Here is a 16537-nt window from a genome sequence, read left to right on the forward strand (position 1 = left end):
TATATTAAAAACCATCTATTGGTGAAACTTAAACAAGCCTCCTGTTTACTAATAAAGAGTAAACACAGAAATTGGGCCTGATTCAGAGGCGCTCACTATTTGAGAGCGCTCGCTCTGAATCAGGGCGGATTATTATTATTATTTTTTTAATCCGTCTTCAGGCCGCTCGCATAGCTGTGGGTGACCACCCACAGCTTTTGCGAGCAGCCTGGCGATGGTCGTGATTATCGCGACCATCGGGCTTGCGACGAGACCCTTGTGGTAGGGTCTCGGTTCCCGCAAGCCCGAGTGAACTTCCTGCTCTAATAGATCAGGAAGTTCACTACTGACATCACGAATGATGTCAGTAGGGCCGCCCACAAATGGCAGGCGTTCCTTCGGGTACGCCTCCGTTTGTCCAGCCACCCCCCCTCCCCGTCTACAAAACGGGGCGAGTTGTTGATCAACATCGACAGCCATCCCGTTTTGTAGCAAGCCCAGGAGCGAGTGAAGTTCTCACTCGCTCCGGGGCTCGCGCACGCCGTGTGTGCGCGCTGGCCGACCATTGACCCGCTTGCAAGCGCTATGCGATACAAATGAAAATTCCACTGGTATTTAGTAATATTTACCCCTCTGGCCAGGTCCAGCGAAGTCCTCGTCCTCTGCGTGGTCGTCCGCTGGGCTACTGGCAGCCTAACGCTGCCAGTGACGGTGCTCCAGTGTTTTGCGCATGCGCAACGGTCTGTCTGCGCATGTGCGTTGACACGAGACCCGGCAGTGCCTGGAAGGCTTCGCTGAAGCCAGAAAGGCACTGCCGGGTCTCCATTGTCGGCAATGGGGCCTGCATCGCTCTCGCCATCTAAAAGATGGCGAGAGCGATGCTGCAAAAACAGCGGTAATCTAAGATTACCGCTGTTTACTAAATACAGTAACCTGGCATAACCCCTTCAGCGAGGGGGGGGGTTTATGACTGTTTCGTTTGAAAGAGGGGACTATCTCCTTTAAAACAAAGGGTCTTTTGTATTCCTAGGACAATGGGGAATGCCGCTTTCCTTATAACGCCACTGACTCCAGAGAGGAGTGTACGTACATATGGCAAGTGTCCCCTGGACTTGCCCACTGCCAGTCTGCTATGGCGGTGAGACCGCATCGGATAGGACACAAATCAGGGCCAATCTCATCTATAAAGGCAACATGTAAAAAGTAAGATGATTAAAGGCTCTCACAGCTAGACATCAGTGTGTCTGTGTGTTGGCAGAACAGATAGGGAAATAGATAGAACTGATAAAATAGAAGATACTGCATGACAAATTAGGATGAATTATGGGCTTGCTAGGCAATGATAGAGGATACAAGAGAGTGATGAGGTGATCATAAAGGAAGGAGACACAGATAATTCTAACACCTAGATTATAGGACTCGCTGTGACAGAAACACAAGGCCTGGTGCTCCCCAGGGACATGTCTGTCAGAGACTCCCTTAGCGTGGGCAGGTTACACGACACAAGACAACGAGACGGTCCTGTATCCCCTGACAGACAACCACGTTCACATAAACTTCCAAAGGTCCATTTATTAACCCACAACTTGGACATCAAGGGATCTGGAAAAAGCTTTAACCTGTTCACGTCTGGATTGCAAACGACTGCCCCCACCGTGTTCTACACGTTGGACATTCTGCGGTGGGAAATGGAATTTAATTTCTACCTCTCCAGACTCAGCTGCTGTTACACTACTCCGGCCTGAGTATTCCCGCTGTAATAGCCAAATATTGACTCTCTGTTACAGCTTCTATGACTGATCTACAAACAGGATTAGATGGTAATTAACTCTTCCTGAAAGCAACACACGATCCTCCTCTGGGACTCCTGTGTTGTGTAGGAACAGATCCAACAGCTTTTAAATATAATACTGTGTGTCTATCTGTCCTAAGATTCCATCAGCGGCATACAGAGCAAATCAAGCCTCTAGTTTACATCAGTATGTGTCAAAGCAAGGTTGAATAATATGCAAAAAAAAAAAAAAACTACAGTAAGTGAATGGTCTGTTCCTAACTACAGTGATTATACAATGTATTCTCCACTATGACATTTTTCACGTTTTTTTTTGTTAATCAAGGAAGCAAAATGGATTCAATTGGGAGTCTCGCCCCTGCCCAACACTAATCTGTAATAATAATTATCAAATAAAGAAAACACATCAAAAGCTTTTTCAGAATTAATTATTGATCCCATACACCTTGGTTTAGTTCTTCAAAGAAGCCCGTTTAGCTAAAATGTAATAAGACAGCTGTGATCCTATTGAAGTAAAGAACCCATACATCTGCAATGGATTGGGGCAATTCCCCGTTTTGCAGATGATTGGAGAAAAAAACAGCAATGTATAGGGCACACCAATCACCGATTCTGACCATAAAGTGATCACAATCGGTAAATCAGGTTGTCCAACATTTTGGAATTCACTGACCAATCGGGGCTGTAGATTGCTAGTGTATGGCAATGATCAGCCGATTTGCAGACTGTTACCAATAACATGATGAGCCTTTTAAAATTTGCAGATCTGTCTTTCCTGAAAACCTTCAAATCACTGGAGAAAATCTGTAATGTATGGACGCGGATTGGTGGATTGGGGAATGTTTAAATTGGGGAGGGGAGGGCTTTAGTCTCCTCCACCCTTGCACATCTGGATATTCTGATTGGCTGATTGATTCACAGCTGAAGTGGATATTATACGATTGTGTGTGCTGACTTTATCAAGAAATTTTTATTTTTCGTAGACTGTGGGGAGAGTAACACAGTACCTGATGTTTTTGAAAGTTTTTTTCTTTCATTGTGTTTTCAACCTTAACAGCAAAAACACATTTTACCACCAAAGCAAAGGTTTTAAAAATTGTTGTAAATGTATTTGGCGTAAACTTTTCCGGAATGTCAACAAGATTCTGGAATTTTACAAACACTGGTTCAACATATAAACTCCACTCAGATGGGGGCCATGGTTGGAATTAAACCCATGATCTCAGCGCTAGGAGGCATAGAAGATAACGTTAGCCACTGTAGGCCTTGGGCTACAATTTAGAAGCAAACATGGAGGAGGGTTATTTCTCAGGGATTTAATGGATCTATTAATTATTAGAGCCCATATTTAGGTTGTTATCATGATAACCTTCACCAAAAGTGCTGCAGGCAAATCATATTTTAATGAACAAATCAAATATAAAAGCCACATCCTTTACAGTTCGCCCTGTTGCCGTTAACCATGAAAATTATAGTTTTAAAGGGGAGAGAAAGAAAAGACTCCTATCAGGGCACACTCCTGTACTGTATAGATAGCTACAAATTTAGTAATAGAGGTTTAGACAAACAGATTACACCTAGGTGAAGATCATAATCACGTATGAAAATTACATTGATGTCTCAATAGGCAGACAAACCACCATATATTTACCCATCGCTGATGTTAATATGTCTGAAATTGTTGTATTGATAATATTAAAACTGAAGTTTATTAATATCTTTAAAATTAAACATAGACACTCGGAATCAAATTATATAAGCATGAACAGCATGAACTGATATGCACATAGATTATGTGTATTACACTCTATCTATTAACAGTGATCCACTATATCTAGGCCTATTTGGTAGTACTAGAGGTATAGCTGTAGGTATTTTCTGATAATATACACAATTGAAATAGACAATTCATAAAAGTGCCACTTTAAATAGTGCACATATCTAAATGCAATATTTCAAAAGTCACAGCAACCATACATATGGTATGTATAGTGAGAGTAGTCCCTCAGTGATCTATCGGAACAAATGAATTGATACGTAAGATAGAACCACCTCAACCTTCTAACATGATATTGAATAGTGAAGGTACAATGCACTATTATCTAGGTTAAGATATTTGGATATTATGTGGATCCACCTGTACATTAGATATACAAATTAGCGTGTGAATATAAAAAAAAAAACATGTATCACAATTTACATACAAATACAAAGAGGAACAAAAGGCGAAATAATAAACAAATACATAAAACATGAAAGAGGTATAGTAATACCACAATTTAAAATGCTGAACACCACGGATGCCAACTATATAAGTAATATGGTGGTTGTTAGAGGCGTCCCTCTATTTGAACCTGGGAGAGTACATATGGTACTAAATAATAATTTTCCTGATATAGATACAGGTATAGAGTGGTGTACTTATATGCCCAGGATCTGCTGTTGCCTGTCTTAAATATTAGAGGACAGGGAATGAGAGTCCCAGGAACTGGCACCAGAAAATAGAAAGCTGCTTCTGCTGTTACAGCTCAGTCTTACCTGTATCCCTGTTGCCGTACAGCAGCGCAGGGTATCCAGGTAGCTGGCTATAATGAGAGAGCAGGAAAGAATGGAAGGAAGTACCTGCCAATATTATCTCCCTTCTGTATGATCGTCCGTGGTGCAGGGGTCCAGAGTGCGCACTGTGGAGCCACTCTGGCCCCCTGCACCACGGACGGGGAGCGATGGGTAAATATATGGTGGTCTGTCTGCCTATTGAGATATCAATGTAATTTTCATACGTGATTATGATCTTCACCTAGGTGTAATCTGTTTGTCTAAACCTCTATTACTACATTTGTAGCTATCTATACAGTACAGGAGTGTGCCCTGATAGGAGTCTTTTCTTTCTCTCCCCTTTAAAACTATGACCATATATACTCCTGGGATGCACCTCCAGTTTTTGTAATTTACCTAGATATGTGTATTGAAGTATATGAATATTTACAATTAGATCGTCTAATTAACTGTTTAGTTCCTGTGCAATCATTCGTCTTCCAACTTTCCTTTTCTCCCGCATGAACCATGAAAATGATGCCTGAATAGTAACTGTTTAATATTATTTAGCTGTGTGCCCGATAATGATAAGGTCTTTTTCAAATAAAGTGGTTTTTATGTCTTTCTGATGTTATCCATAAGACATATATTATTTATATGAACTTACTGCCAATTTGCAGATTTCCCGAAGTTAAGTAAGGCATACACTAAGGGGCTGATTCAGATCCGCTCGCAAGCGCACATCGCTCACAAGTGGCTCGATGTTGCCCCACTGTGCATGAGCCGCCTCCGGCGTGCGCATGCGCGAGACCCTCCCAGCGACTGCAGCTCAGTTGCTACGGGTCTTGCTACAAGACGGGGTGGCTGTCGATGGTGAGTGACAGCGAGCCCCGTTTTGTAGGCGGGGAGGGTGGGTGGCTGCACAAACGCGGCCTTACTGACATCACTAGTGATGTCAGTAGTGGACTTCCTGCTCTATTAGAGCAGGACGTCCACTCGGGCTTGCGGGAGCCGAGATCCTACCACAGGGTCTCGTCGCAAGCCTGATGGTTGCGATAAACGCGACGGACTCCAGGCCGCTCGCACAAGCTGTGGGTCACCCACAGCTTTGCGAGCGGGCTGGAGAAAAAAAGAAAAACCTGATTCAGAGCGAGCGCTCTCCAACAGCGAGTGGCTCTGAATCAGACCTTATATCTTTTACCACGAGGAGCTGCATTTCAAATTAGGCGGCGGCCGTGAGCTAATCGCGCCTTGTGGATGGGCTGCAAGTCAGGAGCGGCAAGCCAATAGTGGCTCGCTGTTTTATAGTTCACTCTGCCCACTATCTCCAGCTTTTATTAGCTGGTGCGAGCGGCGGGAGGTGGAGGGGGAGAGCACAGAAGAGCTCCTGAAGAGGAGCGGACGACGGAAGACCAAAAGATGAGACAGAAGACACAAGGTCAAGCCAGAAGTCTTCAGGACGCCTAAGCCCTGGCGGCAAGGGGGCTCTTGAAAAAGGTGAGGTACAGGTGAGGTCCGGTTCAGGTGAGGTCCGGCAAGACTCCAGTAGCAGAGGCAATCCAGCACTGAGAGGCAAGAGAGGATTCAGCAAGCTGAAGAGTTGCGCTGACTGCCTGCCAAGGTTGGCAGAATAGGTAAGGTCCCAGTGGGACAGCCTTTACTCATTACCACCCTAGACCCGCAGGGTGCCAGGCATATATGCCAATGGCACGCAGTCAAACCTTGGATACCAAATTGGCCAGGGCGGCCCTGTCTGCTACAAGTCACTTGAGCTGGGGGTCATTGCTGTCCTGTGTGTACACGTATTTCAGCTCGGGCTACAGTGTATCCGCCTAATAGTTAATAGGGCCCAATCTCAAGAGATGCCATCAGCAAGCCTAATGGTGTCCATCCACTTGACGATTAAATTGAGCGATTGAACGATAACGATATCGTTCATAAATCATTTGCAAATCGATAAGAAAAATGTCCAATACGACCATTGATGCGTGCTCCCGCTGGTCATTTAGACATCTATCATCGGGCAAACGCGCTGGACAACCTGACGATAACGCCAGGTTCAGCATGTTTGCAGATGATTGATGTGCCTACACTGAACGACTTCTCCTCCAGTGTAGGCACATCACAGACTGACAAACGACTGCACGATTACAATGTTGTAATCGTGCAGTCATTTTCATGTCTTTAAGTAAAAGGCGCAGCAACTGACTGTAAAGGAGATTGGGTGGCAATGCTTTGTAACAGTGGTGTGTCAGGTGGCTGCACAATGTAATTTACGTTCATGGCTCAAATCTGAAGATTTCAATTGTGGGGTTTAGTGATCCCTTAAGTTCAATTTAAAATCTTCACTCGTACAAAATGACTCTTATACAGAAACTTTGGAATAAAAAATACATCATTCTAAAAAATATGGATTGTGGCTGAATTAATATTCATGAGAATTGAGCCTATTTACATTAGAAACCAATGACATCCCTGAGGTATTTGTGCGGTGCTAGGTCCTGGTTCATTGAGGCAGCAGGCTCATGGCTACCTCGATTCTGTGTAGGGGATGGGTGCATCTGGTTTCGGTATAATAGTTAGACTGAAAAAGGTCGACAATGTCTAGATAGACACCAGATATTAGACAGTCAATAGGGTGACAGGGACAAAAGGTCGATACACTAAAGGCCGACATGGAAGAAGATCGACAGGTACAAATGGTCGACAGGGTCAAAATTACGACACGAAAATGGGCTACACGCAAATGGTTGACACATATTTCTTTTTGTTTTCTAGCCCTAATCTTACGAATACAAATACCAATTTATTATCAGCAAACGAATTTGACAGACGAAATAACATTGTACAAAATACACCAAACAAAATCTTGACCTCCCCTTGGTGTCTAACCATAACCATTGGGGTAGGTGCCTGACCCTAACCATCTCTTCTAGTGCCTAACCCTAACCGCTGGCATTAAGGGGCCTATTCATCAACACTAAACATTTTCCTTAATTACCGTTATTTTAGTATTCATGAAGACACTGATATCTCATGGTTAAGTCCCCCTGAGTTAATTTCCACACTCCCCATACATTAGTACATTAGTACGGGGATATGGAAATTATGGTATCATCAAATTCCGAAAATGATGTATTTTTGGAATTTGATGGAGTTACTATCCGCCACTGCGAGGTGGCGTATAGCAGGTGAGACTTACCTGTGTCAGCGTGGGCAGGTCCTCCTCCGATTCCTCCGGTGCTCTGGTCCCGCCTCTGGCTCAGGTGGCTGTTCTGACACTGTGTTCTCCAGGCAGAACACAGTAAAGTTTAGAAAAGAAAAAAAAAAAACGTTTTTTTTTTTTCTTTAAACTTTACTGTATTCTGCCTGGAGGACACAGTGTCAGCACAGCAGATGGAGCAGGAGGCGGCTGCAGCGGGTAGGTAGGGGGGGGAAAGGGAGGAAAGCAGAGGGGGGAGTGGGGGTTGGGGGACACACAGAATTACCGCAGCTGTAGGCAGTGCTGCGCATGCGCTGCTTTTACGGATGTAACAGGGCATGCGCAGCACAGATTACAGCTGCGGTAAGGTAGAGTACATAGGAAAAACTATCTATTTCCCGAAAAGCTGTAATCGCAAAAATGACAGCTTTTCGGAATAGATAGTTATGGGGAGGAGAAATGATGAATTCCTCCGGTGCGAGTTCTAAACCTAATTACCTCCAGAGAAATTTTAGTTATGATGAATAGGCCCCTTAGTGCCTAAACCGTTCTGGTGCCTAACCTTAACCGTCGGGGTAAGTGTCTAACCATGTCGATCATTTGCGTGTCGACCATTTCCGCAACAACCTTTTGACTATGTCGACCATTTGTACCTGTTGACCTTCTTCCATGTCGACCTGTTGACTGTCTGGGATGTATTTATATTGCCGTCGGACTGGATGCCTGGCGTCGATATACCGACGGCGAAAAATGTCCAGGACAGGTAAGTATCTTCTTGTCCCCGGGGAAGGGGGGGTTAGGTTTCGAAACCCACGGGGGGGAGATTAGGGTTAGGCACCCCTTGGGAGGGTTAGGGTTAAGCTGCGGGGAGGGGGGGGGTGTCAGGGTTAGGCACCACCAGGGAAAGGTTAGTGCTAGGCATCCTCCCGGGGAGGCTAGGGTTAAGCACCACTAAGAGAGGGTTGGGGGAGGGGCAGGGGAGGCATAGCGTACTTACCTTCCCTCGTCAGCATTTTCCGTAGTCGGACTTCTGGGGCCGGGATTTGAACCGGTGGCTCTTCAGCCACCGGTATTTTATACCCATCCCTGACTGTCTAACATCTGGTGTCTATCTAGACATTGTTAACCTTTTTACTGTCTATCTATAGTCCGCATACCAGTGCATTGTACAGTAGTGTCATACTAGCACTTTGTGCAGCACATAAACACTGGTCCTTCTTGCTATTAATATACTGGTGCAAATGGTCACTCCAGCCCGATCCCTATAGTAACCTGCTCGATATCGAGCAGGTTGACCAGCATGCACGGGCGATGGGCGATATCGCTATCGCCCATACGTGCCCACGCATCGCTGGTTGATTTGCGGTTGGATGGTACCTTAAAACTGCACAATTTGCACGATAACGATATGATCGATATCGTTATCGTGCAAATCGTGTAGTTAAATCGCCAAGTGTGTTCACACCATAACACTTCCTGCAGGTGAATAAGGAGTCATCATCACCATTACAAGACTCTAACTACTGCGATAGACCTGATTGATAATACAGAGGCATACCAGCAAGTTCTCCTTCTCACTTGCACTGCAGGACGCCACACATCTTTCCACTGTTGTACCGACCAGTCGCAGACTAATAGGAGCCGAGCTCTGAAGCCCATGTGGATACAACATTGAGCATAGGTAGGTTTTCGCTCCTAACTCAAAATTGATTTATCTTCATTTGTAACTGAAACAATCACCTATGCAAACCATTTACTCTAGAACATTAGCATTGGATATTATTGCTACTTATATTTCACATGGTTACACAGTGTACATTACTAGAATTATATACAATACAGCTATATTTTGTACCTACATGTCCTCCTTGCCAAACCCGTCCCTCTCTTTATCCATAAGGTGTACAACCAGGGCCGTAGCTAGGGTAGTGCGGCCGATGCCATCGCATAGGGCACCACAGGTCAGGGGGCGCTGTTTGGGCCTGTCAAATTTCTGTTTATTATCATTCTTGCTTGTAGCTTCCTCTTATTTCATCCCCAGCATCTCCTGGCCTCTCCTATCTCTTCCCTGGCCCTTCCCCATGAAGCCATTCCCCTTTTTCGGGTGCATTATGTCCCTTTGAAAAATGAGGGGGGCGCCAACACTATTTCTGGCACAGGGCACCAAAAAGTCTAGTTATGGCTCTGTGTACAACATTGCCATTAAGATTCAGGCTTACCCGGCCTTCACACACCCTCCAATGTGTAGCTCTGTTAGTACTTCACTCCATGTGCTGGGGGGCAAATCTCTTTTTTTCTGACTTCACTCCATTACCCTGGCACCCACCGGACATCTTGTGCCAGTAAGGGCCCCAGTACTAATCAGCAGTCAGCATAGGTCTGGTTGTCTCTGAGTGGGCCCCAGTAAGTTTTCAGCGAGCCTGATTCCACACAGTGGGCCTGATTCAGAGCCGCTCGTAAGCGGCCGCTCGTTCGCTCCGAGCGATGTTCAGACATCTGCGCATGCGTATGGGTTGTAATGCGCATGCGCCAACCAGTCAGTGCGGTCGGAAATCGTGTGCTCGCAAAATAGCGAATGCCTGCTAATTTGAGTGACAGGATGAGGCGTTTGTGGGTGGTAACAGGGGAAGGTGCTTGAAAACGGGGAGTGGTGATCCGAACGCAGGCGTGCCAAACGGTCAAAACGGGCGTTTTAAGGGTGTGCATAATTAACAAAGCAGCGTCATCGACCAGGTCACTTGGTTGTCTTTTAGCCTGAACTGCTCACATGATTGCGGTAGGAAAATGCTACCACAAGAATAGCGAGCAGTTCATACGCCTTTCGATGTACTCGATTAATCAAATAAATAGTGCAGATGACGTATGATGCGAACGGCCAGGGGGCGTCTTTACAAAATAGCGAGCGCATGTTTCGTTCGCTCGTTCAGACATAGAGGTGTCAACAGACCGCAAAGAGCGAGCGCTCAATTTAAATATCCGGCCACTTTATCTGAACGAGCGAGAGCAAATAGCGTCCGGCTCTGAATCAGGCCCAGTATTTCAGTCCTGTGGTATTTACAGTAAGCTGCGGCTGGTGTCACACTAGGAAACCTCCAGAGGAGGGAGCCCATGTTCACTTTCTGTGCAGGCCCTCCTTTCTCTTGTCAGCGCGGTTGCAGAGTAGGTCTACTGCTCTTGCGCAGGTTTCCGGGGACCATCCAGCCCACGTCATGTTCTCAGTGATATTCTACTGCACATGCTTGCACAGAACTTTGGGTGACTTCTGTGGCACCAAAGCTGGAGATTCAAATATAATGTACTGTATGGGCCCATCCGTACACAAGGGCTTGTGTGCACAGCGTGCCCTGCACCCACCATAGATTCGCCAGTACTGGGAAAAGCTTCCACCAGTACTGCCTGAAATGCTTTGTGCTCGTTACTCTTTTTAAAGGGGGATCCTACACTTTAGCAGTAACCAGAACAAGCTACAGCACTGGTGCTGGTAAGTTTTATTTAGGGAACCCCATTTTATGGGGCATATGTATCAAAGCTCGAAGGGCTCTATTTACTACAATCCACATATTGAATGCAGATTGTAGCGTGATATTACCAAGTGAATTCGCATTGCGAATTCAGGCAATATCACAGGGATTTACTACAAATCCCTTGCAGGGACAGAGCTTGCGATAAAGCTCTGTCCCTGCAAATCCCCTTCGGAGCCTTATCACGGTATTTTCTCAAAAAATACCGTGATTAAGTGCCTGCGCATGCGCCGACCGGTCACCGCTGCTTACCCCCGGCACTAAGCCCCGCCCCCGCGATCACGAACCCCCCCCCCCCGCGACCCCCCTCTCCCTTAATTATACTTACCTGCATGTTCCGGGCCTCCGGTGATGTTCTCCATTCCTCCGGTCAGGTGATCTCCCATACTGCACTGGGGCCCGATCACCTGATGACCGGGCAGCAGTGCACTATGGGAGACCAGCTGACCGGAGGGGAATCATCACCGGAGGCCCGATCACCGGTCCCTGGAGTCAGGTAAGTACATTTTTTTTTTTACTATTTTTTACAGTAATCAGCTTGCGGTCTGTTTAGACCACCCAGCTGATTACTGGGACCGACTCCCGGCTCTGCTCTCCCCATTAGAGCAGAGTAGGAGGCCGGTAACCGGGGGAGACCCTGGATAACGCCACCTCCAGGTGGCGTTATTATCACAGGGCTTTCCGCGATATTTTTTCACTTTTGTTTTTAGTAACTCTGGTCGGATCACATTTCCCATTACAATTATGGGAAATGTGATCTGTTTTACTAAAAATAAGTGATACTTAGGGGTTGGAGTAGAATTTTACGAATTCTACTCCAATTCTACTCCAATAACTATAGGAGATACTAAAATAATGTGAAAAGGGTGTGAAAACACCCTTTTCACTTTATTTTAGTCAAAATAATGTTAATAAATAGAGCCAAGTGAGATAAAATTGTAAGATATATATCACCAACCAATCAGCTTCTAACTTACATTTTGCAGGCTGTGTTTAAGAAATGATAGTTTGGAGCTGATTGGTTGGTGATATATATTTCACAATTTTATCTCACAGCAAGCTTTGATACATATGCCCCAAGTCAGGATCATCAGTCTGTATATTTAAACACCAGTTCTTGGGTAAGGAGAATTGATACACCTGTCCTTCACCATATATCCAAGGGGCATGTACGTGTACCATGATGACCCTACCGTTCTCCTCATGCACAAGCATGCCCTTGTTATGTGTCTACAGGCGTAAGGGTCTACAAGTGCACATTACTAAATGCAGACACATTTCTCTGCGCGTCTAACTCTAAACCAGGCCCATAAAGTAAAACCGAAGTAAAACCATACAGGCTGCCCCAATATTGATCTGTGCACAACACAGAGCATTTAAAGTGCATCATTACCGGGGTCAGTGCCCGTTGCATTAATTTCTCAACACAGGACGCATGGAAACTCTTCTATAGCTACTAAAAGCTTGTCATTGCTTTTCTCTTACTCTGGCGGCAGAGATGTCCTCCCTGACCTTATTCCATTCAAACTTCAGTCCACTGACTTCTCGTTCTAGCACTTACATATACTCTTCTCTATATTTTTATCGAGGACATTTACAGCATCCAGATTACAGTAACACAGCTCTCAGGAATTTCCTTTCTTACATGTTTTTTTTTATTTTTTATTTTATTTCGCAGAGCTGGAAGTTTGGTGCACTGTGAGCCAATCATAAGAGCTCTTGGTGAGCGGAGGCGGACCTCAAGATTGAATGGAGGCTCTTTGCATGTGACGTTGCTAGATTTTTTTTTGTTTATGGAGTTGTGTAAGACATTTAAAATATATGTGTTAGCTGTGTGTATTTTATAATATAAGTATTAGATGCTTGTTTAAACATACATGTTGGCTGTGTCTTTAATTAAATATGGATGTGTTGTTTGTATTAGTTAATACCCATGTCACAAAAGTCTGGCCACCCCTACCCCAAGATACTAATCTACATTTCAATGTAGAGTTTATCTGATGATTTTGTGTGTGTCCTCCTCACAATGTTTAATACAAATTATTATTGTATCTTCCCGACTTCTGTCTGTGTTTTTAGAAGAAGCCATTATATCCTTTAAGATAGATTTGTTTATTTGCGTTGTCTTTGGATAGTAATCAACTATGCTCTGTGTATTGGATTCCCAAGGGCCATGTTGATGAACTAATGTATTTAGAAAAAGTTACAGGGGGGTATATATAGTACTAACCAATGTGCAGTAACGTGAATTATTACATGATGAATGCATGTAATGGGCTACGTGTTTATAAACCATATCTCTCAATGTTAACAATATCTTATGTACTTATCAGATATATATTTTCACTTTATTGATGCTCAGAAAAGTAAACCTGTGGGCATACATTCATTTTCCCCAGATACTATACGTTTTGTTCATGCATATTTTCATTTGATTAAAATCAATGAGAGCACCCAGTGACCAGATACCATGAAAAATAGTACATGACCACTGGCAGACTGGCAAATATAATAGCACCCTTGAGTCTATCAGCAAATAATATTATCAAACATAAACAGCATGTCAATTCTAAATATAATGGGGCCTATTCATCAAACGATAAATGGCTCGGTAACCATGCGGAAACGCTAGTTTCCGCATTTTTAAGTCACCGGGCCATTAATCATTAGGTGTCCGATAGGACCCCCCCCCCCCCCCGGTATTCAGCAAACTCCGGAGTTTGCTGCCGAGAACAAGCGCCATCTTCAGACGGTGCTTGTTCTCGGATCCCCGTTCCTTCCTACAGGAAGGAGTTCTGGGGATGCGAAGAGGGATCCGAGCAGATCCCTCCGCCGCCTCCTCACTCCCTCCCGGCGGCTTTGCGCATGCATGACCCGAGGTCACGCATGTGTTGCCAGGATGACGGGGAGCAGGTAAGTAACGCAGCTACAGAAGTAGCTGCGATACTTTCCACTGGGACAACTGGTTTTCTGAGCAGTTGTCCCCTCACTAGACCTCCGGTGTCACGCTTCCCCCGCTGCGAGTTGGATACTAAAGTATCCCTCACAGCAAGTTCAAAACTTCATCATCGGAGGCCATACGGCCCTCGATGATGAATAGGCCCCAATGTCTCTTTAATACAGCCAAGGTAGAAAACTTGGGTGCACAAAGTAATAAGAACATTATTTTTATGAGCAGTACAGATTACAAGCTAAGTTTTAGCATCGGCCTACATTGGTACTTGCTACTTACACTGTTTCGTCATTCTGGAATTCCAGCTCTCCGTAGGCATCCTCAAAGTCAATGCCTCCTCCTCTTGCTGTGCCTTCTACTGTCCGGTATGGTATGACAACGGTTCCTCTTGCCCCAGAGTTCCTCACCACTCGTATATCCAGGACCCCAACACTCTCGCTGACATGAATTAGTTTCTCCTCAAAAGTAAATATCCCAGCATGATCGTCATCCAGTATGGTCACTGTGGCAATGAGTGGGGAGACCAGGCGTGCTTTGGGGCGTCCTTCCCCTTCTGGTTCAAACATCCCTTCCGCATCTCCCACACTCAAGTTCATCAGTCGCACAAAGAAATGCTCGTCTTCCTCAAAAATGTCATCATCGATTATGCCAATTTTAATTTCTTTTTGGGTCTCCCCTGGTTTAAAAATCAATGTTCCTTCACTGTACTCATAGTCAGAGCCTGCATTGGCCGAGCCATCCTCTGTCTTGTAGTCCACATAGAAGGTGCTCCCTCCATCTCCTCCTTGGCAAGTAACATTGAGAGTCACAAATCCACAATTTTCCAGACACTGGTAGTTACAGGGTTGGAAAAAAATCTTACTGGTATTCTCCTCGCCAGGGTCAGATGTCACTTCCTGCAGGTTAGCCGGCTTTTTGCTGTGGTCAGCTGCGTGTTTTTTCAGCACATTGCCTGCCCCGATCATCATACGTGTGGCTTGGATACGATAGAAGGCTCTGCTCTTTTGCTGGTGCAACAAGGCATAGTAGTTGGCCATTTCTACAAGTTGATCCAACTCCCGCTCCGGGTACTTCTGCTTCAGTTCCTTTAGTATACGGATGACCTCTTTGCGGCTTTCATCAAGTTCCTTGGCTTCAGCGGCTGCTGCTGCAGCATTTTCTTGTATACTTGGGTCTTTAGTTTCTGTGGCCACCACCGCAGCTCCACCCAACTTCCCGTCCATCTCTATGCTTTTGGGAAACTCGCCTTCGGTTTCGATGATGATGCCTCTACGTTTATCTGCTCGGTACCTTTTGTAGACATACTTGTAGAAGAGAAGTCTCTTGTCCGCAACCCATGCGAAGACCACACAGGCTGGGAAAAATAAGAGAGTGACCAATCCTTCCCAGACCTGTACGCGGCCCGGGGAGATAACAGCGAGAATAAGATACAGCCATATGTAAGCAAAGATGCTCCAAGTAGCAGTGACAAAAAAGACTCTTGGGTGCTTTATCTTCCGTGACTCACCATTGGGGATGACATAGACACATATGGCAATAATGACAAACATGTTAAAAGCAGCAGAACCCACAATCGTCCCTGGACCCAGTTCTCCTGCCTGGAAGTTGTGACCACACACTTCGATTACAGAAAGGAGGATCTCTGGAGCAGAAGAACCTAGTGCCATCAATGTGAGATTGGAAACGGTCTCGTTCCAGATGCGCACAGTCGCCACGCTGGTTTCCCCATTTGGTTTGGTCAGTGTAATCTCCTTCTCTTGTGATGTGATTACCTCAATTGATGCCATGAAGCGGTCAGCGATTATAGACACCCCCAGGAAAAGGTAAAGCATGGCCACAAAGTAAACCACAGCCCGAGCCACCTTATCTCCCGTTGATGGATTGTGGGGGCTCCAGACCGGGAGCAGAATGCCGGGCTGACACATGATTTCCACCGAAGCTTTACAGGTTACATTGTCCTTTATTTCTGTTGTGGCGGAAGAGAGAACAAATATTACCAGAAGGATTCCGAATCTCAGTGGGTATGCCATATTTGGTCCGTCAGTGGTGGTGGCCTTAAGCAAGATGGTGGTGGTCTAATGGCAGCTGTGAACAAAGACGCCTGTAAGAAATTAAAAAGAAGTAAAATTACAGTCTATTACTAAGGTAAGATACATTTATATAGCTGATAGTTGCCCGATGAGTGTTTTAATTTTAAAGTTCATTAAATACAATTCCCTTATCTGCCAAATGAAGATCTTTATCAATACCTCTTCTGATTTCTTTCCAAGGATCCATGTCATGGACCTTCTTGATGACTACTAAAAAAAGGTCTTACCAAATTTGCCTTGCTGGTCCACAATAGGGACTTGAAAAAACTGTACCTATTGACTAGCGCTGTAGATAGAGCCTTCACTTTCCTAATAATCATATGTACAGTACACTAACTGTATTTTCCTTTACGTCACATATTTTAATTCCAAATATTTTTAAATTACCCATATAAGGTGTTACACAGTGCTTTTCTTCTATAAAAGTAGTTGCTGGTACTGGGAGAAAAAAACAGGAGCCAATAC

At 44.9% G+C, this 16537-nt stretch overlaps 1 protein-coding gene across 1 annotated transcript in view; it reads right to left on the reverse strand.

Annotated features, from left to right (window-relative positions):
* The window catches only part of SLC8A2 (solute carrier family 8 member A2), a 143220-nt gene that overhangs the window by 84150 nt on the left and 42533 nt on the right, over window positions 1-16537 (reverse strand). The window contains exon 2 of the mRNA XM_088477085.1: window positions 14262-16083. Coding sequence (XP_088333211.1) covers window positions 14262-16012 — 1751 coding nt within the window. The 5' untranslated portion in view covers window positions 16013-16083. The remainder of the gene's footprint in view (window positions 1-14261; window positions 16084-16537) is intronic.

The sequence above is a fragment of the Taudactylus pleione genome, unplaced genomic scaffold (genome assembly GCF_031769625.1).
Source record: "Taudactylus pleione unplaced genomic scaffold, aTauple2 ptg000199l, whole genome shotgun sequence".
Lineage (NCBI taxonomy): Eukaryota > Metazoa > Chordata > Amphibia > Anura > Myobatrachidae > Taudactylus > Taudactylus pleione.